We start from the raw sequence: 24,567 nt of genomic DNA, 5'->3' as shown, positions 1-24,567 counted from the left end.
TTCGTTTGAGTAAAAACCCGCCTTAAAACAGCACAAGAATAATTCCTGCTTATAACTTTCAAAGCAACACAAGAAAATTTCTTGTGGCATAACTTTTAAAAACAAGTTTTTGAGCATGCAAATGTTTATCTTTTCACATCAACTAGTCTTAGTTTTAATAATTTAAAACAAATTTATCCAAACATTTTTTTTTTATTAAGACAAATTATTATAATTTTTTTCACAACAAAAAAAATATTAATTGGGTGTGTGATGCGAAAATACATAGAAAAATATGCTTGTTGGAAAACCCTCCTTTGTTGTAGACACAGTACTTGAATAATTAAAAATCGCACATGTTTATTTTGAACAAAGGAACACTTTAAATACATTTTTTTCTGTATTCACAATTAATAGCAACAATTGTATCTGAATTGCATTTGACTTCTATTTTCAAAGATTTTTAAAAAAACAGACGCTCTCAAAAACAGTCAGACATTTCCGATGTCTGGTCGTTATTTTCATCACAGTACATACATACTGTTTTTCACAAATGTCATATGTGAAATCAATTAAACAGGCACTTTTTCTTTCTTTGTTTGTGTTGATGAAAAAAACTTTACAGAGTTCATTGACTACCAAAAACTGCTACTAGGAACCAAGTATTGTCTTCTGTTACAGTTTGCAATGTTTTATGGGGTTTTTTAAAAGAAAACTTAACAAGTCAGTGAAAAAATAATGAGACAAGAGGATTGAAACAATACCTGTCTTTGAGAACATCTACCAAGTGTTTCATTCTAAATAGAAATCATAATAGTAATTATATAAATGAAGGTAGAAAGGAAGAGAACAAATATAAGTGCTTACGTTGACATACACAAAACAATCAAATTGCAATGTCTCCAAGTCTAACAATATTATTACATTAATATTTCTTAATTTTTGGTATGGGAAATCTTCTAGTTGTGAGTTGAGTGAGTTGTCAGTCGTCAGTCCCAAGGTCAGTGAGTCGCTTTTTCTTTGATACCAAATTATTTTTACAGACTTGAAACAATAAAGTCATTTTTGTAAACTTTTCTAAGACAAGGGTCGAGGTTAAAATCACCTTACGGGCAAAAGCATAGTTCTCAGAAACCTCCAAACGACAATGGGAATCAAATTCAGTATTTTATCTGTGATTTATGAATTTAATAAAATTGATTTGAAATATTTATATTTATCTTTCTTCTATGTTATATTCTATTCATGACATCTCCACAAACAAGCAAAAATATTTTGTGAATGTTATTTTTTGTGTGGTACAATTTAAACAATAGGCGCCGTAGATTAGTGGTTATAGCTCTCGTACTCTGTGCGGGAGACCGGGGTTCGATTCCTCTTGACGGCGATTCAACATGGGCCAGTGAATGTTACCATAGCCCCGGGTTAACCCAAGCCATGTGAGGGAAATTTGGAAGATGGCACACTGTGTGGGCCGTTGGATGTTGCCGGGAGTTGTCTAGTAGAGCGCGGGCCCTAATTGGGTCTGCGTCGCTCAAAATGAGCATTAAATACTCTAGCACTCTCCATCTAAGCCATGGCCCCTCCTGGAAATAAAAGACAGGGTATATCCCTCAATATTTGTGAGGCTAGCCATGTGAAATATGCACATCTATCTATCTATCTATCTATCTAGGAAAGTGCATTATATGATTCACATGCACCAATTCCCTAGCGAATTTAAATTGCAGCTTTTATTCTTCAGCTTCACAAAGAAAAAAAAATGGTACGACTTTTCCATTAATTTCCCAGGGCGTAAAATTTTGATTTGCAGCGCAAACTCACTTATGCATGATTTGCATTGAATTTAAATTTTGAAATTTGTTCCCTTCCGAATCATGTATTATTGCGATTGACAAAAAAGGTTTTGATTGGTTTTTTAATTTGGTTGAAAATTTTAACCAATTTAAAAACTCTATCAAAAAAATCAAGAATTTTAACTTTTCAATTCCTGTTTGGGACTAAATTTCAATATTTAATTGCTACGCTTGCTTGTCCACAGCAAGCGATGTTATTTTTCCAGAAATCATTTACCGTAAAATGACGAGGGTGCTGCCTTGCTAAAAACGTCGTATATCTGAGAGTGGCTGCAAGCGTTTTTTCTGGGGTTTTCCAAAGTTTTCCTCTGTAACCACCCGGAAAAGCCTGGACCTGTCCGAAACCAGTAGTGAAACATGGGCGAGCTCATTATTCTCATTTAAATTTTGTCGAGAAGGAAGGTACTATTTTGTCGATGTACTCTCAGTTTATTATTTGCGGGATTTTATTACAGCTAGTTATCGAATAGATAATATAAAGAACAGCTTTTTCAGAGCTTTTCACTACCACTGCTTGACATAAAAGAATAAATTATATATACATGGTAATAAAAATGTTTTAAAAAATGTCGTTTCGGGTTGATTCGGGTTTCTCCTGGCGAAATTTTAAGTTTTCTTTAAACTCTGGTAGTCGACCAACAGCCCCGTGGCTTTTCAGGCGTTTCCAACGAGTCAGCACCCTCGTGTAAAATGAGGCAACTTACTAACTCGGCAACTCATAACTTTTACACTATTTTCTTAAATTAAAACAACCTGTTGAATATTTCCTTCTTGAAGCTTAGTAGCCAACTTCATCAAAGCATTCCTTTCACCACATTCCCCAGATACAAGTTCTTTCATAGCCATTGTTAAAATTTTAGTTAATAAGTATATGTCAACAACACATTGCTAAAATATACATATATATTTCACAAACGCATCAGAACTAAGCAGGAACTATAGCTAAGTAAAACAGAACTGAGCAGGAGTGCTCACCAAAACTTTGGCGATTCGGTTTGACGTCATAACAATTTTTTTGGAGGTGAAAATTTTCAGTATTTTAGGTGAAGAGAGTGCAGAGCTAGACATACTTTGGAGTTTTAAGAACAATGTTAGGAAGTTTGAGCACAGATAATTTTTTGGAGCAAAATCTAGATAGCTAAGCATCATTTCCAGACAGATTTTTATTGCGAAGCAATTGAGCTTCGCAAGCGAAGCGAAATTGTGGAGCACGTTTGCTACGCGAAGTATACCAAGAGAATACACAACTTTCCGGTTTCGGAAAATAAAAAAAAATCATAATGGTAGCTTTTTGGAAGGTAAACACGAAAAACGGTGAATTTTACATAACTATGAAAATCTCAAAAAAAGAGTTAAACTTGTCAACAACTATATAAAACCTATACAAATATCGACAAAGGAAAGATTGAACTTGGTATTTCAATAAAAAAACACTAAGAAATATTATTTTTGTGCGTTTTTGAAGGAAAAATCTTGATTGTAACCGCTAAAAATTATGTTTACATGTGATATTTATCCATTTTTTTATTTTCTCACTCATATAAATCTTGTTCTACTTAATTATAACGTGAAAGGAACTAATGGTGCTTTAGCCCATATAATTTTTTTTTGTTAAAGACCAATGCAAGTATCAAAAATCTCTCTTACTTTACACTGGCGTATCAATGATTTTTAACCTTTGCGGCTGTCGCTTTTCAAAACAAAATAAGATTTCGATTGCGCATTTTACATAACCAAAATTATGCCGAAGAGCGAAATGAAAATTTTCAAAACAAACTTCACGTGTGACTCTTTTGAGAATTCACGTGTTAGCTATAAATACTTGCGACATGACTGATGATATAAATTTGGATATGTCCCTAGATAAATTTAAACTGTGGAGTACAAACGCCTTAAAATCTTTTCTACATGTAAGAAACAAAATCACTGATGGATCCTTTGAAGAACTAACTGCCAGGTAATTTTCTGCCAGGTATTTTTTCGTCTATTTACAAACTCAGTAAAAAATTTTCTTTCACTTTCTTATCAGCGTATTTTAAACGATTTCAGAGCTTATGCAGCTTGGTGTGATAACATTGATGTTGACCCTGAACTTGAACAGAGAGAGAGAGACGTTTTGGAGGAGTATCGTAGTAAACTGACGTTGAAAGATACCGTATTTGACGACCCCCTTGTTTTAAAAGACGGGTGGATTGGAGAGCACAGTAAAAGTGGCATTAACTCGTAACCTTCGTTAAATTATCTTGACATAGCAAACTACATCGGCTTGAAACAGCCTGATTTTCTAAGGCGTATGCAAAGTGATTACAAGCAAGGGAAATCGTTCACATATTTCGCATGTCAGTTTGTTCGTGAGATATTTATAAATACAATAAGCGAAGACTCAAAATATTGTATGTTGAAATGTCGCGTAGTTCCTTCGCAAAGAGTCAACAACAAACCCTACTTTGTTTGGGCAATAATTGTAAAAGATACTCCAAGTCGACCTGGTGGACAAATCATAAGTGCTTATTGCTCGTGTACCGCTGGGCTTTATGGTGCATGCAATCATATAACAGCTATGTGTTTCCGCATTGAATACGCAGTAAGAGCGGGCATGACTAATCCTAGCAAGACCAGTACATTATGTACATGGAACGTCCCTTCAGGAACGAAAGTAAATACAAAAGCTGAAGAGATTAGTGAAATACATTTCGATAAACCACACTACATGAAAGATCACGAGGCTAGTCAAAAAATTATCGAAACTAAAGCAAAGTTTAAGTTATTTTCACCATCTGATCCCAGTCGTCTAAAAAAGCTTCAAAATAAAGATAACATCAGAACAGAACTATTCGCAGTTATTAAAGACGACATCAAGGGCAGTACCTTGTGGGAATGTATGGAAGGCATTAGCATATCTAGAGAGGCAGAGAAAATGAACTCAAACAAAACAACTTTGTTAACTTTACCCGCCGAAGCAGAAACGTTTTTAGAAAATAGGAAAATAGACAGCGACCAAAATATTACTTCATTCAAAAAAAGCCTTGTTTATACTGATGAACATATTAGATATCTCAATGAGGCAACAAAAAATCAAAATCAAAGTTCAGAATGGCACAGTCATAGAAAGGGTCGAATCACTGCATCGAATTTCCACAGAGTATTTACAAAAACTACCACACTTCAATCAACAAAAAAAAACAGTTTCCGCTGATGCTTTAATTTCGGACCTCATGGGGTATAAAGACAATCCTACAACACATGCATTAAAACATGGAACATCTTTAGAGCCACATGCAAAAAGAAAATATCAACTTTTAAATAAAAAAAAACATAAAAAATTTAAAACACAAGACTCTGGTCTTGTTGTATTGAAGCAATATCCTTATATAGGTGCATCTCCTGATTTGCTTGTAGAATGTGAATGCTGTGGAGCAGGGTTAGTAAAAATAAAATGCCCGTTTTCAATCAAAGATCAAATTCCCACTAGCAATAATCTCTCTTATTTACATGAAGTTACAGACGAATTAGGAGCTAGGGTGACATTAAAAAAGAACACCAGTTACTATTTTCAAATTGAAGGGCAAATGGGTATAACAGGCTGGAGCTACTGTGACTTTTTTGTTTATACCCACCATGGATATTTTCAAGAGAGAATTCCATTTGTTGAAGACTTTTGGACTGCTTTATTAGAAAAACTAGATTTTTTCTGGACGCACTACATAGCACCTGAATTATTACATAAAAATATTATCAATAAAGGTTCAACTATATGTTCTACTTCGAAAAATAGTGAAGATGACGAAAACCAAAAAAAAAATGAGTACACCACTTCCATAAATAATGTAAATATCATTCCTATAGCATCTTCAACATCTAACTTAATTATTGGAGAAACTCTAAAAAGAAAAATGAAAAAATCAGAGCCTACATTTCAAACGCATGTTAACAATAAAATAACAGTGGATTGCAATAAAATAAAAGTAGAACCTCCTAATTCAAAAGTAAAAACTAATACAATGTTAACATCACCAGTGGATTTTGTTTTTGCAGCAAAAGAAACAATATCAACTAATACAAGTGTCATAAATGTAAACAACAAAAAAACGATTAAAAAGAATCTCACTAAACTATTACCAACAAAAATTGTAAATGTAACAGATGAGCAGTGCACAAAGAAAAGAAAGAACAAAGATAACTGTGACAACAAAATCACCAGCAAGGCACCTAAAGTCGAAAATAAATATTACTGTGGATTGTGCAAAAAAGAACTCCCATATGCACCTAAATCATTTGACGAAAACAGTATTGGTTGTGATAAATGTCCACTATGGTATCACTTTTTCTGTGTTCAAATAAAATCAGAGAATGTTCCACCTAAAGATGAAGAGTGGTTTTGTCCAAATTGTAAATAAATTCTAAAACAATGTGTATATATATACGTTATATAGCTAGGTTATTTATTATATATATTTACTTTCCATATATCGGCTTTTTGAGGTTACATAAGGCTGCACAAATTATAATGATGTCATCTAAGTGACATAAAAGAGTTATAGGAACTTCTTTTGCAATGAGGTGAAACTTTTTCAAACGAGAAATAACTTGTTCAACCTGAATTCGCAACTTTGTGGTTTTTCTAACATCTGCTTGTGACATTTGGCTCTGACCTCTTTTACCTGGTGGAACAATTATATTGATACAGCGAGCTGCACATTCATCAGCAATATTGAATCCTTTATCAACCATTACATCTGTATATGGTTCAACAAAGTCTAAGTATCCAGATTGTATTGTTAATTCTTTGTCAGAAATGCAACCACTATATGCTTTGGATATAAATGCTATATGAGAATTAGGTAAAACTACAACCAATATTTTAGCAGTGTTATGGTGCTTGTAACTAGACCAGGTTTGCCGTTGTGCTATATGATTTTTGGGGGTCTGAATGAATATTTCAGTACCATCAGCTATTGAATGAAGATTTTGAACATCTCTGAATCTTGGAGGTCTTGTAGCAGCAATATGTCCATAATCAGGAAAGTAAACAAATGATTTCAATACACTTGCTGTTGCTTTTACCCAAGTTGCAAATATGCGACTAGATATAGTAGCAGAAATACCAAATCTTTGAGCTAAATCTTGCCCTAATAATCCAAGCCTAATTTTCATTAGCATTAAGGAACTCATCTTTGACACATAACTTTGATTTAGGACCAGATTTATTTGGTGTCCTTTTATATTTTCTAACTAGGGTAATATTGGTTTCTTTAAGTCCTCTCCATTTACGTTTGACATATGGTGCAATATACGAACATAGTTTATCGAATAATATTCTGGAAGTAATTCCAGTATAAAACATAACATCTTTATCAGAATTTAATAGCAGCTCATTAACAGGTTTCTTGCATGTACAGTTTTTTACTTTCTCTTCCAGCTGTTTATTAAGCCTGTTGAGAATGTTGACTTTGTTAAGAAGAGCTTTAATAGTCAGCTGCAACAGTAACTTTTCCTGTTTATGTTGTGACGGGGCATTTTCAACAGTGCGACATTTTGCAAAAATACAGAAAAATGGTAAATAACTACTCAAAAACAGGAACATTTTGAACAGGTAGAAATAACTATGTGAAATAATTGGAAGACTATAAACAGAATTTATTAAATGTGCTTCCTTCTTGGTGAATTCTATTAGTGATGCAATCTGTAACTCTGTAACGTATTTCTCCTTTGCATTTTTTAATGTGGAAACAGCAACTTGTAAAGGGGATTCCATTTTATGTGAAGATTTTATCTGACGCATAACTGTCTCAGCTTTTTGCTTACAATTGTAACCCATATGCAATGATGGAAATGGGTGACTATCAGTAGGACTTTGTGAAACAAAGTGTTTGGAACATACTCTAGAAGACTTTCCTGGAGACCACAACTTGTTCCTTTTTACTGCATCCATACGATTTATCATCTGTAGCCAGATTTTCCTCATCATACAATCCTTCTTCTCAGTTGGAAATGGAAACAATCTATTAAAAATAAAAGTTTATATGCATTATGGCTATGCAGCTTTAGTAGCTCTAGCTAGTTGCTATACATTAGCTGTAGCTAGAATAGAAATAAAACACTCCTTTTCCTTCAACTTCAATCAGTTTCTTTCAATAAAATACTAAAAATGTATGTAAAAAATGCTTACGTAAAAGGTGGTTCGCAAGAACATTGACTTTCACTATGACATACTTTATGAACGTTGCATATTGATTTACGCCATTTTGTGGTGGTTAAGGTGGTAGTAAACCTTTAAAACCAAATTTTAAAATATTAATATATTGGTTATCTTTCTGCAATTTAAAGATAGCTTAGAACTGGAAAAATACATTTCCATGAAAAAATATTAAAAAAAACATATATTTTTGTCTTGCTTAACCCGGAAACAGGTCAAAAAGTTCAAAAAGTTTTTACAGGATATCTTATAATTAGAAAAAGTTTTGTAGCTCAAACTTTCCACATCTTTTCCTTGCAGTATGCTCTAGGAGACATAGTAAAATCATTGGCATAAAACTAACCCATCAAAAGATATTCACAAAAAATTCAAAATTCTATTTTTTACTAATAATATATGATAAGCAGAGATATTTTATTCTGCTTTGCTCAGTTAAATCAACCTCTTTTTACTATGTCTCCTAGCCATATATCTACTGAACCTATCCTGAAAATTTGAAGCAATTTGGTCAAAGCTACGAAGAGAAATGACGTAAAAACTAAGCGAAATACGAGCAAATTTTAAAAGCGAGATAATCAAACTTTAAAAATAAATACAAATAAAAAATTACAAAACTAGAACTAAAAAGCTAGTAATCTCCTGTAAAGTATGATGGTTTGGGTTCATTTTCTTTCTCTGTGTCTATGAATCCTTTCCGAACAGCTCTTAGGTGTTTTCTTTGAGAAATCCCGGCTTCACTTGATTTCCTCTTCATGGCGTTAATTCTGCTGGTGTCGCGTTTCGCTAACCGATTTTGTAGAAAGCACAAATTGTTGAAACCAAGTAAATCAAAAACAGGCTTTAGACCACAGGAACCATCATTGAACTCGATTATTGCAGAGTAGATACACACGAGCATCTAAACATTTACCGTTTAAACTGTCAGTAAAAATTACAGTCACGACACTGTTTATAGATGCGTGACCTCTTTTCTGCCACGTGCCATCAACCGAAACTTGACAATTTTGAATTTCATTTACATCGCCTGCTTTTTTTCTAAGACATTCAGCAGCAGAGGCAGTTGATTTGTCAGCAACTTTCTTGTAAGTGGTGTGTAAAATGTCATTTAGGTTGGTGTAAGTTGGTTTAGAAAAAGCCGGTGGCATGTTCATCAGCGCTGAAAACAATTCAATGGATTGATAGCCGTTTCCAATTTCTCGAAAAGACAATACAGTCTGAAGATTTATTTTAAAAGGGGAACTGTATATTCGTACGCACTTTAATATGACATAAAGTGCGTATTAATAGTGCGTAGCGCTATTCATACGTAGAAAAAAGGAAAAAGAATCCTAACCCTAACCCTAACCCTAAAGCACTTTACGTACGAATAGCGGATGAACATATACATACGCAAAAATGGGCAAAAGTGCGTACGAATATACACTACGTTTAAAAGGAGCTCTCCCAGTGAGTGCTTTCACAGAAGACATTTCAGAACTGTATAAGGACTTTTCAAACAAACAATCGTTACAGTTGATAACCAGCTGATAAGAAAATCCCTGTCGCTTTGAAAGATTGTTCAGTAAACATACGTCAGTATTTTTGCACCGAGGGCATTGTAAAAACATTAATAGTGCGTAGCGCTATTCATACGTAGAAAAAAGGAAAAAGAATCCTAACCCTAACCCTAAAGCACTTTACGTACGAATAGCGGATGAACATATACATACGCAAAAATGGGCAAAAGTGCGTACGAATATACACTACGTTTAAAAGGAGCTCTCCCAGTGAGTGCTTTCACAGAAGACACTTCAGAACTGTATAAGGACTTTTCAAACAAACAATCGTTGCAGTTGATAACCAGCTGATAAGAAAATCCCTGTCGCTTTGAAAGATTGTTCAGTAAACATACGTCATTATTTTTGCACCGAGGGCATTGTAAAAACAATTCTAACAGCTGTTTCAAAATTCCAAAGTTTAAAATTACATTATAGTTGTCATTGTCATTGCCACAAGAGGTTTCAGGGATGTTGATTTTGTTTGCACTAGCACATAACAAGTCGGTCTTTTTCGCTGAAGCAGATTCACATAATTTTTTGTTGCCTTGGAACTTTCGTTTTCTTTTTCTTGCTCTGTCTATAGGCATCTTATTGCGCCCCGCCGAAGGGGCGCACATTTAGTGGACCGCGGGTATATAGTGTTTGTTGCGCCCCGCCGAAGGGGCGCACATTTAGTGGACCGCGGGTATATAGTGTTTGTTGCGCCCCGCCGAAGGGGCGCACATTTAGTGGACCGCGGGTATAGTGTTTGTTGCGCCCCGCCGAAGGGGCGCACATTTAGTGGACCGCGGGTATATAGTGTTTGTTGCGCCCCACCGAAGGGGCGCACATTTAGTGGACCGCGGGTATATAGTGTTTGTGTTGTGTATGGCAAAAAAATTTTCCACTCTTTACTTCGCGGGGGAACTTCGGCTCGAACATCCAACCTAGGTTTGATATAACACAACCTGTGTGTTTGGTACCATCAAGACAAAAATAACACTGATCGAGCAAAACTTATCTTGTCTCGGTTTCTTTGTTGTCTCTGAAGATTTGACTGCCATAAAAAATATTAATCGAGATTCTTTTGTTATGTTAATTTAAAGCTTTGTAATATTGTCTCGTTTAATATGCTTAAATGTCACTGCAGCCCACGTGAATTTATCTTCAAGAAAAGGTTTGTTTTTCTTTGTCCAAGTTGTTTCGAAACTTGTTAACAGTAAGTAGAAGGATTACCTATATTTTATATGAAATTAAACTCAGAACGGTTTATGGCGTTGATCCAAAGGCCGCAATTTATAAATGCATCACAATTTAAAGTCAATCAAGAACAGAACATTCCGTGTATGGCCATGACTAAAACTGCTTGCATTTTGTTGGTCTTCCCTTCCCGATGGTCTGGCTTGTCGTAATAGCTTTAATGATGTAGCTAGGGAGCTAAATATTTATTTTTAAATTCTTGCATTTTATAAGTTAATAGTCGTAAAACTACTCTCACTTGTACTACAGCTATCAAGCTAGAACTGCACAAAATAGTGCTTTCATTAGAGTCCCTTTTTTCAGAAGCAACAAAAAACTTTTATCCTGCCCTGTGTAATTTTATCAACGAGGGTGCTGATAAGCCACATACACCGTAAAAAGTATAGGCGTTTTGGGTGAGTAAAATAACTTCTAAAGGAACCTTTGTGAGGCTGCTATCATGTATTCTTGCGGTCAGAATGTTCTCCTTCGTTGCTATCCGATGGAGAACAAAGTGGACTTTTCACGGTCAAACCTTCAAAGTAGCAACCTTACTTAAACAGAATTTACAAGTAAAACGTCGTTAAAATGTCGCAAAATGGCAAAAATTAAGCAGTATCTAAAACATATTAAAGATTCGACTAAAAAAAAAAGAATTCCTTGAAAAATCCAGTATTGTATTTATGAAGATTTCACCACAAAAACATTAATTACGGCATTTGTACCCCATTTCATAATGGCTGCCCGTGATTGGTTGACACGAATCCGACCGCAAGAATATATATAAAAAGATATTTGTTGAATCATGAAAAAATATTGTTGTTCATTGCACGGAACAGTCAAGTTGAACTGATAAATTAACTAATAACATAACATAGTTAGCCCTTGCAGTACAACTAGACGCTACCCGCAGTATGTTACAGGTTTCTTTGTTTTCTTCCCTTTTTTATGTTTTTTCTTGAAATTATAAATGATGTTGTTGATTTATCAAATCTGACAAATTTATTAATTGAGTGTCTACCCTTTTTTGTATCAACTTGTTCAATTCAATTCGAAAACAATGACCAATCAATTTCCTTGATAATAAACAATCAAATTTGTAAAATTCAATAAATCGATTTCAACAAAATAAGTCCTGTATTGTCCACAGGTTTGAAAATCTTGTATCGCCTGCTTAATATTATACTTGTTTAACAATGATATCAAAGCCAGCTTGACTAAATTTATATATATATTTTTATTTATATAGTATACCTTTTGTGTATCACATGGCATTGATTTGTATCTTTTTAATAAATTCTAACTTTAAATCAGATAAGTAGACAATAATTAAACAACCTAGTATTAATTCAGTTCTGGTAAAATTGTATTCTTCTTTCTCAATTTTAAATATACTTTCTTTTTCAGATCATTTGTTATGAAACCATGCACCATCAGCAGTTTCGAAAAATCTTCAACGAGAGAAATTTTTAAGGATTTTATTGGTAACTTAACAGAGTAATAATTCATTGAAATTGAAATTGTTCAGAAGTTATTATATATATTCGAATCGTGAAGTTCATACATAGCAATCCTGCATCCTGGAATTTTCGAGATCAGTTATAAAAAAATCCAGTTAAAGTTTTAACTATTGTTTTAGAATATATACTATATATATGTAAAAAAAAAATTATTTTTTATTTATCAAGTTGTATTTTACGCAATAATAATTGAGAATTAGGATACTTATGATGTGTTTATATACCCCATTGTTCTCCGTTTTAAAGTCTACTTCAAATTTCAGAATCTTTTAGGCTAATGACGGAAATCTTCAAGTCGCAGGGCTTCTTATTTAAAAATTTTCCCCTGGGCAATAAGCTTATTCACAAGCCTCTATGCAATTCCGTACTGCATTTCTATCATATTCGTCATATTTGGCGGAAAATGTTTCAGCAGAATAGCTTTCAGACACAATTTGTTATTACAGCACAAGAATTTTTGGAGATTTGATAAGTCAAAAATGTATGCGTAAGTCTTTTGAACGAATTTTAACCAAAAATCAAAAGCAATGATTACGTGAAATTACACAACAAGAAGGCTAGAGGCGTTTAAAGTGTACATATATTTAATCAAGATCTAACTTTATAGATAGAGCCTTAGCCAAATGTGAAAATAACGAAAATAATAAGTTCTAACACTGCAGTTTTTATAGATTTCAAACGTCCACCATTTTCCATTTTAATTTTAAATCCCGTTCTAAATTTGAATGTTTGAAATCGTTATTAGTAATTCGGGGCGCATTAGTGGTAACTATGGCTAGTTTTATGTATGGGAGAAGTTTTTTTCTTACTCTCAACTTCGCTGGGGAACTTCGGCTCGAACATCCAACCTAGGTTTGATATAACACAACCTGTGTGTTTGGTACCATCAAGACAAAAATAACACTGATCGAGCAAAACTTATCTTGTCTCGGTTTCTTTGTTGTCTCTGAAGATTTGACTGCCATTAAAAATATTAATCGAGATTCTTTTGTTATGTTAATTTAAAGCTTTGTAATATTGTCTCGTTTAATATGCTTAAATGTCACTGCAGCCCACGTGAATTTATCTTCAAGAAAAGGTTTGTTTTTCTTTGTCCAAGTTGTTTCGAAACTTGTTAACAGTAAGTAGAAGGATTACTTATATTTTATATGAAATTAAACTCAGAACGGTTTATGGCGTTGATCCAAAGGCCGCAATTTATAAATGCATCACAATTTAAAGTCAATCAAGAACAGAACATTCCGTGTATGGCCATGATTAAAACTGCTTGCATTTTGTTGGTCTTCCCTTCCCGATGGTCTGGCTTGTCGTAATAGCTTTAATGATGTAGCTAGGGAGCTAAATACTTATTTTTAAATTCTTGCATTTTATAAGTTAATAGTCGTAAAACTACTCTCACTTGTACTACAGCTATCAAGCTAGAACTGCACAAAATAGTGCTTTCATTAGAGTCCCTTTTTTCAGAAGCAACAAAAAACTTTTATCCTGCCCTGTGTAATTTTATCAACGAGGGTGCTGATAAGCCACATACACAGTAAAAAGTATAGGCGTTTTGGGTGAGTAAAATAACTTCTAAAGGAACCTTTGTGAGGCTGCTATCATGTATTCTTGCGGTCAGAATGTTCTCCTTCGTTGCTATCCGATGGAGAACAAAGTGGACTTTTCACGGTCAAACCTTCAAAGTAGTAACCTTACTTAAACAGAATTTACAAGTAAAACGTCGTTAAAATGTCGCAAAATGGCAAAAATTAAGCAGTATCTAAAACATATTAAAGATTTGACTAAAAAAAAAAGAATTCCTTGAAAAATCCAGTATTGTATTTATGAAGATTTCACCACAAAAACATTAATTACGGCATTTGTACCCCATTTCATAATGGCTGCCCGTGATTGGTTGACACGAATCAGACCGCAAGAATATATATAAAAAGATATTTGTTGAATCATGAAAAAATATTGTTGTTCATTGCCCGGAACAGTCAAGTTGAACTGATAAATTAACCAATAACATAACATAGTTAGCCCTTGCAGTACAACTAGACGCTACCCACAGTATGTTACAGGTTTCTTTGTTTTCTTCCCTTTTTCATGTTTTTTCTTGAAATTATAAATGATGTTGTTGATTTATCAAATCTGACAAATTTATTAATTGAGTGTCTACTCTTTTTTGTATCAACTTGTTGAATTCAATTCGAAAACAATGACCAATCAATTTCCTCGATAATAAACAATCAAATTTGTAAAATTCAATAAATCGATTTCGACAAAATAAGTCCTGTATTGTCCACAGGTTTGAAAATCTTGTATCGCCTGCTTAATATTATACTTGTTTAACAATGATATCAAAGCCAGCTTGACTAAATTTATATATATATTTTTATTTATATAGTATACCTTTTGTGTATCACATGGCATTGATTTGTATCTTTTTAATAAATTCTAACTTTAAATCAGATAAGTAGACAATAATTAAACAACCTAGTATTAATTCAGTTCTGGTAAAATTGTATTCTTCTTTCTCAATTTTAAATATACTTTCTTTTTCAGATCATTTGTTATCAAACCATGCACCATCAGCATTTTCGAAAAATCTTCAACGAGAGAAATTTTTTAAGGATTTTATTGGTAACTTAACACAGTAATAATTCATTAAAATTGAAATTGTTCAGAAGTTATTATATATATTCGAATCATGAAGTTCATACATAGCAATCCTGCATCCTGGAATTTTCGAGATCAGTTATAAAAAAATCTAGTTAAAGTTTTAACTATTGTTTTAGAATATATACTATATATATGTAAAAAAAAAATTCATTTTTTATTTATCAAGTTGTATTTTACGTTAATTACAATAATAATTGAGAATTAGGATACTTATGATGTGTTTATATACCCCATTGTTCTCCGTTTTAAAGTCTACTTCAAATTTCAGAATCTTTTAGGCTAATGACGGAAATCTTCAAGTCGCAGGGCTTTTTATTTAAAAATTTTCCCCTGGGCAATAAGCTTATTCACAAGCCTCTATGCAATTCCGTACTGCATTTCTATCATATTCGTCATATTTGGCGGAAAATGTTTCAGCAGAATAGCTTTCAGACACAATTTGTTATTACAGCACAAGAATTTTTGGAGATTTGATAAGTCAAAAATGTATGCGTAAGTCTTTTGAACGAATTTTAACCAAAAATCAAAAGCAATGATTACGTGAAATTACACAACAAGAAGGCTAGAGGCGTTTAAAGTGTACATATATTTAATCAAGATCTAACTTTATAGATAGAGCCTTAGCCAAATGTGAAAATAACGAAAATAATAAGTTCTAACACTGCAGTTTTTATAGATTTCAAACGTCCACCATTTTCCATTTTAATTTTAAATCCCGTTCTAAATTTGAATGTTTGAAATCGTTATTTGTAATTCGGGGCGCATTAGTGGTAACTATGGCTAGTTCTATGTATGGGAGAAGTTTTTTTCTTACTCTCAACTTCGCGGGGGAACTTCGGCTCGAACATCCAACCTAGGTTTGATATAACACAACCTGTGTGTTTGGTACCATCAAGACAAAAATAACACTGATCGAGCAAAACTTATCTTGTCTCGGTTTCTTTGTTGTCTCTGAAGATTTGACTGCCATAAAAAATATTAATCGAGATTCTTTTGTTATGTTAATTTAAAGCTTTGTAATATTGTCTCGTTTAATATGCTTAAATGTCACTGCAGCCCACGTGAATTTATCTTCAAGAAAAGGTTTGTTTTTCTTTGTCCAAGTTGTTTCGAAACTTGTTAACAGTAAGTAGAAGGATTACTTATATTTTATATGAAATTAAACTCAGAACGGTTTATGGCGTTGATCCAAAGGCCGCAATTTATAAATGCATCACAATTTAAAGTCAATCAAGAACAGAACATTCCGTGTATGGCCATGACTAAAACTGCTTGCATTTTGTTGGTCTTCCCTTCCCGATGGTCTGGCTTGTCGTAATAGCTTTAATGATGTAGCTAGGGAGCTAAATACTTATTTTTAAATTCTTGCATTTTATAAGGTTAATAGTCGTAAAACTACTCTCACTTGTACTACAGCTATCAAGCTAGAAATGCACAAAATAGTGCTTTCATTAGAGTCCCTTTTTTCAGAAGCAACAAAAAACTTTTATCCTGCCCTGTGTAATTTTATCAACGAGGGTGCTGATAAGCCACATACACCGTAAAAAGTATAGGCGTTTTGGGTGAGTAAAATAACTTCTAAAGGAACCTTTGTGAGGCTGCTATCATGTATTCTTGCGGTCAGAATGTTCTCCTTCGTTGCTATCCGATGGAGAACAAAGTGGACTTTTCACGGTCAAACCTTCAAAGTAGCAACCTTACTTAAACAGAATTTACAAGTAAAACGTCGTTAAAATGTCGCAAAATGGCAAAAATTAAGCAGTATCTATAACATATTAAAGATTTGACTAAAAAAAAAAGAATTCCTTGAAAAATCCAGTATTGTATTTATGAAGATTATGAAGACCACAAAAACATTAATTACGGCATTTGTACCCCATTTCATAATGGCTGCCCGTGATTGGTTGACACGAATCCGACCGCATGAATATATATAAAAAGATATTTGTTGAATCATGAAAAAATATTGTTGTTCATTGCACGGAACAGTCAAGTTGAACTGATAAATTAACCAATAACATAACATAGTTAGCCCTTGCAGTACAACTAGACGCTACCCACAGTATGTTACAGGTTTCTTTGTTTTCTTCCCTTTTTTATGTTTTTTTCTTGAAATTATAAATGATGTTGTTGATTTATCAAATCTGACAAATTTATTGAGTGTCTACCCTTTTTTGTATCAACTTGTTCAATTCAATTCGAAAACAATGACCAATCAATTTCCTCGATAATAAACAATCAAATTTGTAAAATTCAATAAATCGATTTCAACAAAATAAGTCCTGTATTGTCCACAGGTTTGAAAATCTTGTATCGCCTGCTTAATATTATACTTGTTTAACAATGATATCAAAGCCAGCTTGACTAAATTTATATATATATTTTTATTTATATAGTATACCTTTTGTGTATCACATGGCATTGATTTGTATCTTTTTAATAAATTCTAACTTTAAATCAGATAAGTAGACAATAATTAAACAACCTAGTATTAATTCAGTTCTGGTAAAATTGTATTCTTCTTTCTCAATTTTAAATGTACTTTCTTTTTCAGATCATTTGTTATGAAACCATGCACCATCAGCATTTTCGAAAAATCTTCAACGAGAGAAATTTTTAAGGAATTTATTGGTTATTTACAATAATAATTGAGAATTAGGATACTTATGATGTATTTATATACCCCATTGTTCTCCGTTTTAAAGTCTACTTCAAATTTCAGAATCTTTTAGGCTAATGACGGAAATCTTCAAGTCGCAGGGCTTCTTATTTAAAAATTTTCCCCTGGGCAATAAGCTTATTCACAAGCCTCTATGCAATTCCGTACTGCATTTCTATCATATTCGTCATATTTGGCGGAAAATGTTTCAGCAGAATAGCTTTCAGACACAATTTGTTATTACAGCACAAGAATTTTTGGAGATTTGATAAGTCAAAAATGTATGCGTAAGTCTTTTGAACGAATTTTAACCAAAAATCAAAAGCAATGATTACGTGAAATTACACAACAAGAAGGCTAGAGGCGTTTAAAGTGTACATATATTTAATCAAGATCTAACTTTATAGATAGAGCCTTAGCCAAATGTGAAAATAACGAAAATAATAAGTTCTAACACTGCAGTTTTTATAGATTTCAAACGTCCACCATTTTCCATTTTAATTTTAAATCCCGTTCTAAATTTGAATGTTTGAAATCGTTATTAGTAATTCGGGGCGCATTAGTGGTAACTATGGCTAGTTGCGCCCCGCCGAAGGGGCGCACATTTAGTGGACCGCGGGTATATAGTGTTTGTTTTATGTATGGGAGAAGTTTTTTTCTTACTCTCAACTTCGCGGGGGAACTTCGGCTCGAACATCCAACCTAGGTTTGATATAACACAACCTGTGTGTTTGGTACCATCAAGACAAAAATAACACTGATCGAGCAAAACTTATCTTGTCTCGGTTTCTTTGTTGTCTCTGAAGATTTGACTGCCATAAAAAATATTAATCGAGATTCTTTTGTTATGTTAATTTAAAGCTTTGTAATATTGTCTCGTTTAATATGCTTAAATGTCACTGCAGCCCACGTGAATTTATCTTCAAGAAAAGGTTTGTTTTTCTTTGTCCAAGTTGTTTCGAAACTTGTTAACAGTAAGTAGAAGGATTACTTATATTTTATATGAAATTAAACTCAGAACGGTTTATGGCGTTGATCCAAAGGCCGCAATTTATAAATGCATCACAATTTAAAGTCAATCAAGAACAGAACATTGCGTGTATGGCCATGACTAAAACTGCTTGCATTTTGTTGGTCTTCCCTTCCCGATGGTCTGGCTTGTCGTAATAGCTTTAATGATGTAGCTAGGGAGCTAAATACTTATTTTTAAATTCTTGCATTTTATAAGGTTAATAGTCGTAAAACTACTCTCACTTGTACTACAGCTATCAAGCTAGAAATGCACAAAATAGTGCTTTCATTAGAGTCCCTTTTTTCAGAAGCAACAAAAAACTTTTATCCTGCCCTGTGTAATTTTATCAACGAGGGTGCTGATAAGCCACATACACCGTAAAAAGTATAGGCGTTTTGGGTGAGTAAAATAACTTCTAAAGGAACCTTTGTGAGGCTGCTATCATGTATTCTTGCGGTCAGAATGTTCTCCTTCGTTGCTATCCGATGGAGAACAAAGTGGACTTTTCACGGTCAAACCTTCAAAGTAGCAACCTTACTTAAACAGAATTTACAAGTAAAACGTCGTTAAAATGTCGCAAAATGGCAAAAATTAAGCAGTATCTATAACATATTAAAGATTTGACTAAAAAAAAAAGAATTCCTTGAAAAATCCAGTATTGTATTTATGAAGATTATGAAGACCACAAAAACATTAATTACGGCATTTGTACCCCATTTCATAATGGCTGCCCGTGATTGGTTGACACGAATCCGACCGCATGAATATATATAAAAAGATATTTGTTGAATCATGAAAAAATATTGTTGTTCATTGCACGGAACAGTCAAGTTGAACTGATAAATTAACCAATAACATAACATAGTTAGCCCTTGCAGTACAACTAGACGCTACCCACAGTATGTTACAGGTTTCTTTGTTTTCTTCCCTTTTTTATGTTTTTTTCTTGAAATTATAAATGATGTTGTTGATTTATCAAATCTGACAAATTTATTGAGTGTCTACCCTTTTTTGTATCAACTTGTTCAATTCAATTCGAAAACAATGACCAATCAATTTCCTCGATAATAAACAATCAAATTTGTAAAATTCAATAAATCGATTTCAACAAAATAAGTCCTGTATTGTCCACAGGTTTGAAAATCTTGTATCGCCTGCTTAATATTATACTTGTTTAACAATGATATCAAAGCCAGCTTGACTAAATTTATATATATATTTTTATTTATATAGTATACCTTTTGTGTATCACATGGCATTGATTTGTATCTTTTTAATAAATTCTAACTTTAAATCAGATAAGTAGACAATAATTAAACAACCTAGTATTAATTCAGTTCTGGTAAAATTGTATTCTTCTTTCTCAATTTTAAATGTACTTTCTTTTTCAGATCATTTGTTATGAAACCATGCACCATCAGCATTTTCGAAAAATCTTCAACGAGAGAAATTTTTAAGGAATTTATTGGTTATTTACAATAATAATTGAGAATTAGGATACTTATGATGTATTTATATACCCCATTGTTCTCCGTTTTAAAGTCTACTTCAAATTTCAGAATCTTTTAGGCTAATGACGGAAATCTTCAAGTCGCAGGGCTTCTTATTTAAAAATTTTCCCCTGGGCAATAAGCTTATTCACAAGCCTCTATGCAATTCCGTACTGCATTTCTATCATATTCGTCATATTTGGCGGAAAATGTTTCAGCAGAATAGCTTTCAGACACAATTTGTTATTACAGCACAAGAATTTTTGGAGATTTGATAAGTCAAAAATGTATGCGTAAGTCTTTTGAACGAATTTTAACCAAAAATCAAAAGCAATGATTACGTGAAATTACACAACAAGAAGGCTAGAGGCGTTTAAAGTGTACATATATTTAATCAAGATCTAACTTTATAGATAGAGCCTTAGCCAAATGTGAAAATAACGAAAATAATAAGTTCTAACACTGCAGTTTTTATAGATTTCAAACGTCCACCATTTTCCATTTTAATTTTAAATCCCGTTCTAAATTTGAATGTTTGAAATCGTTATTAGTAATTCGGGGCGCATTAGTGGTAACTATGGCTAGTTGCGCCCCGCCGAAGGGGCGCACATTTAGTGGACCGCGGGTATATAGTGTTTGTTTTATGTATGGGAGAAGTTTTTTTCTTACTCTCAACTTCGCTGGGGAACTTCGGCTCGAACATCCAACCTAGGTTTGATATAACACAACCTGTGTGTTTGGTACCATCAAGACAAAAATAACACTGATCGAGCAAAACTTATCTTGTCTCGGTTTCTTTGTTGTCTCTGAAGATTTGACTGCCATTAAAAATATTAATCGAGATTCTTTTGTTATGTTAATTTAAAGCTTTGTAATATTGTCTCGTTTAATATGCTTAAATGTCACTGCAGCCCACGTGAATTTATCTTCAAGAAAAGGTTTGTTTTTCTTTGTCCAAGTTGTTTCGAAACTTGTTAACAGTAAGTAGAAGGATTACTTATATTTTATATGAAATTAAACTCAGAACGGTTTATGGCGTTGATCCAAAGGCCGCAATTTATAAATGCATCACAATTTAAAGTCAATCAAGAACAGAACATTCCGTGTATGGCCATGATTAAAACTGCTTGCATTTTGTTGGTCTTCCCTTCCCGATGGTCTGGCTTGTCGTAATAGCTTTAATGATGTAGCTAGGGAGCTAAATACTTATTTTTAAATTCTTGCATTTTATAAGTTAATAGTCGTAAAACTACTCTCACTTGTACTACAGCTATCAAGCTAGAACTGCACAAAATAGTGCTTTCATTAGAGTCCCTTTTTTCAGAAGCAACAAAAAACTTTTATCCTGCCCTGTGTAATTTTATCAACGAGGGTGCTGATAAGCCACATACACAGTAAAAAGTATAGGCGTTTTGGGTGAGTAAAATAACTTCTAAAGGAACCTTTGTGAGGCTGCTATCATGTATTCTTGCGGTCAGAATGTTCTCCTTCGTTGCTATCCGATGGAGAACAAAGTGGACTTTTCACGGTCAAACCTTCAAAGTAGTAACCTTACTTAAACAGAATTTACAAGTAAAACGTCGTTAAAATGTCGCAAAATGGCAAAAATTAAGCAGTATCTAAAACATATTAAAGATTTGACTAAAAAAAAAAGAATTCCTTGAAAAATCCAGTATTGTATTTATGAAGATTTCACCACAAAAACATTAATTACGGCATTTGTACCCCATTTCATAATGGCTGCCCGTGATTGGTTGACACGAATCAGACCGCAAGAATATATATAAAAAGATATTTGTTGAATCATGAAAAAATATTGTTGTTCATTGCCCGGAACAGTCAAGTTGAACTGATAAATTAACCAATAACATAACATAGTTAGCCCTTGCAGTACAACTAGACGCTACCCACAGTATGTTACAGGTTTCTTTGTTTTCTTCCCTTTTTCATGTTTTTTCTTGAAATTATAAATGATGTTGTTGATTTATCAAATCTGACAAATTTATTAATTGAGTGTCTACTCTTTTTTGTATCAACTTGTTGAATTCAATTCGAAAACAATGACCAATCAATTTCCTCGATAATAAACAATCAAATTTGTAAAATTCAATAAATCGATTTCGACAAAATAAGTCCTGTATTGTCCACAGGTTTGAAAATCTTGTATCGCCTGCTTAATATTATACTTGTTTAACAATGATATCAAAGCCAGCTTGACTAAATTTATATATATATTTTTATTTATATAGTATACCTTTTGTGTATCACATGGCATTGATTTGTATCTTTTTAATAAATTCTAACTTTAAATCAGATAAGTAGACAATAATTAAACAACCTAGTATTAATTCAGTTCTGGTAAAATTGTATTCTTCTTTCTCAATTTTAAATATACTTTCTTTTTCAGATCATTTGTTATCAAACCATGCACCATCAGCATTTTCGAAAAATCTTCAACGAGAGAAATTTTTTAAGGATTTTATTGGTAACTTAACACAGTAATAATTCATTAAAATTGAAATTGTTCAGAAGTTATTATATATATTCGAATCATGAAGTTCATACATAGCAATCCTGCATCCTGGAATTTTCGAGATCAGTTATAAAAAAATCTAGTTAAAGTTTTAACTATTGTTTTAGAATATATACTATATATATGTAAAAAAAAAATTCATTTTTTATTTATCAAGTTGTATTTTACGTTAATTACAATAATAATTGAGAATTAGGATACTTATGATGTGTTTATATACCCCATTGTTCTCCGTTTTAAAGTCTACTTCAAATTTCAGAATCTTTTAGGCTAATGACGGAAATCTTCAAGTCGCAGGGCTTTTTATTTAAAAATTTTCCCCTGGGCAATAAGCTTATTCACAAGCCTCTATGCAATTCCGTACTGCATTTCTATCATATTCGTCATATTTGGCGGAAAATGTTTCAGCAGAATAGCTTTCAGACACAATTTGTTATTACAGCACAAGAATTTTTGGAGATTTGATAAGTCAAAAATGTATGCGTAAGTCTTTTGAACGAATTTTAACCAAAAATCAAAAGCAATGATTACGTGAAATTACACAACAAGAAGGCTAGAGGCGTTTAAAGTGTACATATATTTAATCAAGATCTAACTTTATAGATAGAGCCTTAGCCAAATGTGAAAATAACGAAAATAATAAGTTCTAACACTGCAGTTTTTATAGATTTCAAACGTCCACCATTTTCCATTTTAATTTTAAATCCCGTTCTAAATTTGAATGTTTGAAATCGTTATTTGTAATTCGGGGCGCATTAGTGGTAACTATGGCTAGTTCTATGTATGGGAGAAGTTTTTTTCTTACTCTCAACTTCGCGGGGGAACTTCGGCTCGAACATCCAACCTAGGTTTGATATAACACAACCTGTGTGTTTGGTACCATCAAGACAAAAATAACACTGATCGAGCAAAACTTATCTTGTCTCGGTTTCTTTGTTGTCTCTGAAGATTTGACTGCCATAAAAAATATTAATCGAGATTCTTTTGTTATGTTAATTTAAAGCTTTGTAATATTGTCTCGTTTAATATGCTTAAATGTCACTGCAGCCCACGTGAATTTATCTTCAAGAAAAGGTTTGTTTTTCTTTGTCCAAGTTGTTTCGAAACTTGTTAACAGTAAGTAGAAGGATTACTTATATTTTATATGAAATTAAACTCAGAACGGTTTATGGCGTTGATCCAAAGGCCGCAATTTATAAATGCATCACAATTTAAAGTCAATCAAGAACAGAACATTCCGTGTATGGCCATGACTAAAACTGCTTGCATTTTGTTGGTCTTCCCTTCCCGATGGTCTGGCTTGTCGTAATAGCTTTAATGATGTAGCTAGGGAGCTAAATACTTATTTTTAAATTCTTGCATTTTATAAGGTTAATAGTCGTAAAACTACTCTCACTTGTACTACAGCTATCAAGCTAGAAATGCACAAAATAGTGCTTTCATTAGAGTCCCTTTTTTCAGAAGCAACAAAAAACTTTTATCCTGCCCTGTGTAATTTTATCAACGAGGGTGCTGATAAGCCACATACACCGTAAAAAGTATAGGCGTTTTGGGTGAGTAAAATAACTTCTAAAGGAACCTTTGTGAGGCTGCTATCATGTATTCTTGCGGTCAGAATGTTCTCCTTCGTTGCTATCCGATGGAGAACAAAGTGGACTTTTCACGGTCAAACCTTCAAAGTAGCAACCTTACTTAAACAGAATTTACAAGTAAAACGTCGTTAAAATGTCGCAAAATGGCAAAAATTAAGCAGTATCTATAACATATTAAAGATTTGACTAAAAAAAAAAGAATTCCTTGAAAAATCCAGTATTGTATTTATGAAGATTATGAAGACCACAAAAACATTAATTACGGCATTTGTACCCCATTTCATAATGGCTGCCCGTGATTGGTTGACAC

At 33.0% G+C, this 24,567-nt stretch overlaps 2 protein-coding genes and 1 long non-coding RNA gene across 5 annotated transcripts in view; 1 reads left to right on the top strand and 2 right to left on the bottom strand.

The window, feature by feature from the left end:
- LOC130641586 (peroxisomal targeting signal 1 receptor-like) overlaps positions 1-2,941 on the bottom strand; it is a 94,577-nt gene extending 91,636 nt beyond the window's left edge. The window contains exons 1-2 of one of the 3 annotated variants that reach the window (XM_057448458.1): positions 2,589-2,941; positions 744-776 (exon numbers count right to left, since the gene is read on the bottom strand). In XM_057448458.1, the coding sequence (XP_057304441.1) occupies positions 744-776; positions 2,589-2,681 (126 nt within the window). In that variant the 5' untranslated portion in view covers positions 2,682-2,941. Of the gene's footprint in view, positions 1-743; positions 777-856; positions 880-2,588 lie in introns of those variants that run through there. The other 2 variants (XM_057448457.1, XM_057448459.1) reach the window with 2 other exon arrangements.
- Positions 2,942-6,749: 3,808 nt separating this feature from the next.
- LOC130641587 (uncharacterized) lies at positions 6,750-8,464 on the bottom strand. Its single transcript, XM_057448460.1, has 2 exons — positions 8,005-8,464; positions 6,750-7,837 (listed from the first exon to the last, which is right to left on the bottom strand). The coding sequence occupies exon 2, from the start codon at positions 7,801-7,803 to the stop codon at positions 6,979-6,981; it is 825 nt and encodes a 274-aa protein (XP_057304443.1). The 5' UTR covers positions 7,804-7,837; positions 8,005-8,464; the 3' UTR covers positions 6,750-6,978.
- Positions 8,465-20,054: 11,590 nt separating this feature from the next.
- Positions 20,055-22,865, top strand: LOC130641591 (uncharacterized). The gene is made up of 2 exons (XR_008982474.1): positions 20,055-21,112; positions 22,540-22,865. It is a non-coding gene; the product is annotated as an uncharacterized LOC130641591 (long non-coding RNA).
- Positions 22,866-24,567: the final 1,702 nt, after the last annotated feature.

Source organism: Hydractinia symbiolongicarpus, chromosome 4 (genome assembly GCF_029227915.1).
Source record: "Hydractinia symbiolongicarpus strain clone_291-10 chromosome 4, HSymV2.1, whole genome shotgun sequence".
NCBI lineage: Eukaryota > Metazoa > Cnidaria > Hydrozoa > Anthoathecata > Hydractiniidae > Hydractinia > Hydractinia symbiolongicarpus.
This window is presented reverse-complemented; position numbering and strand designations above follow the sequence as displayed.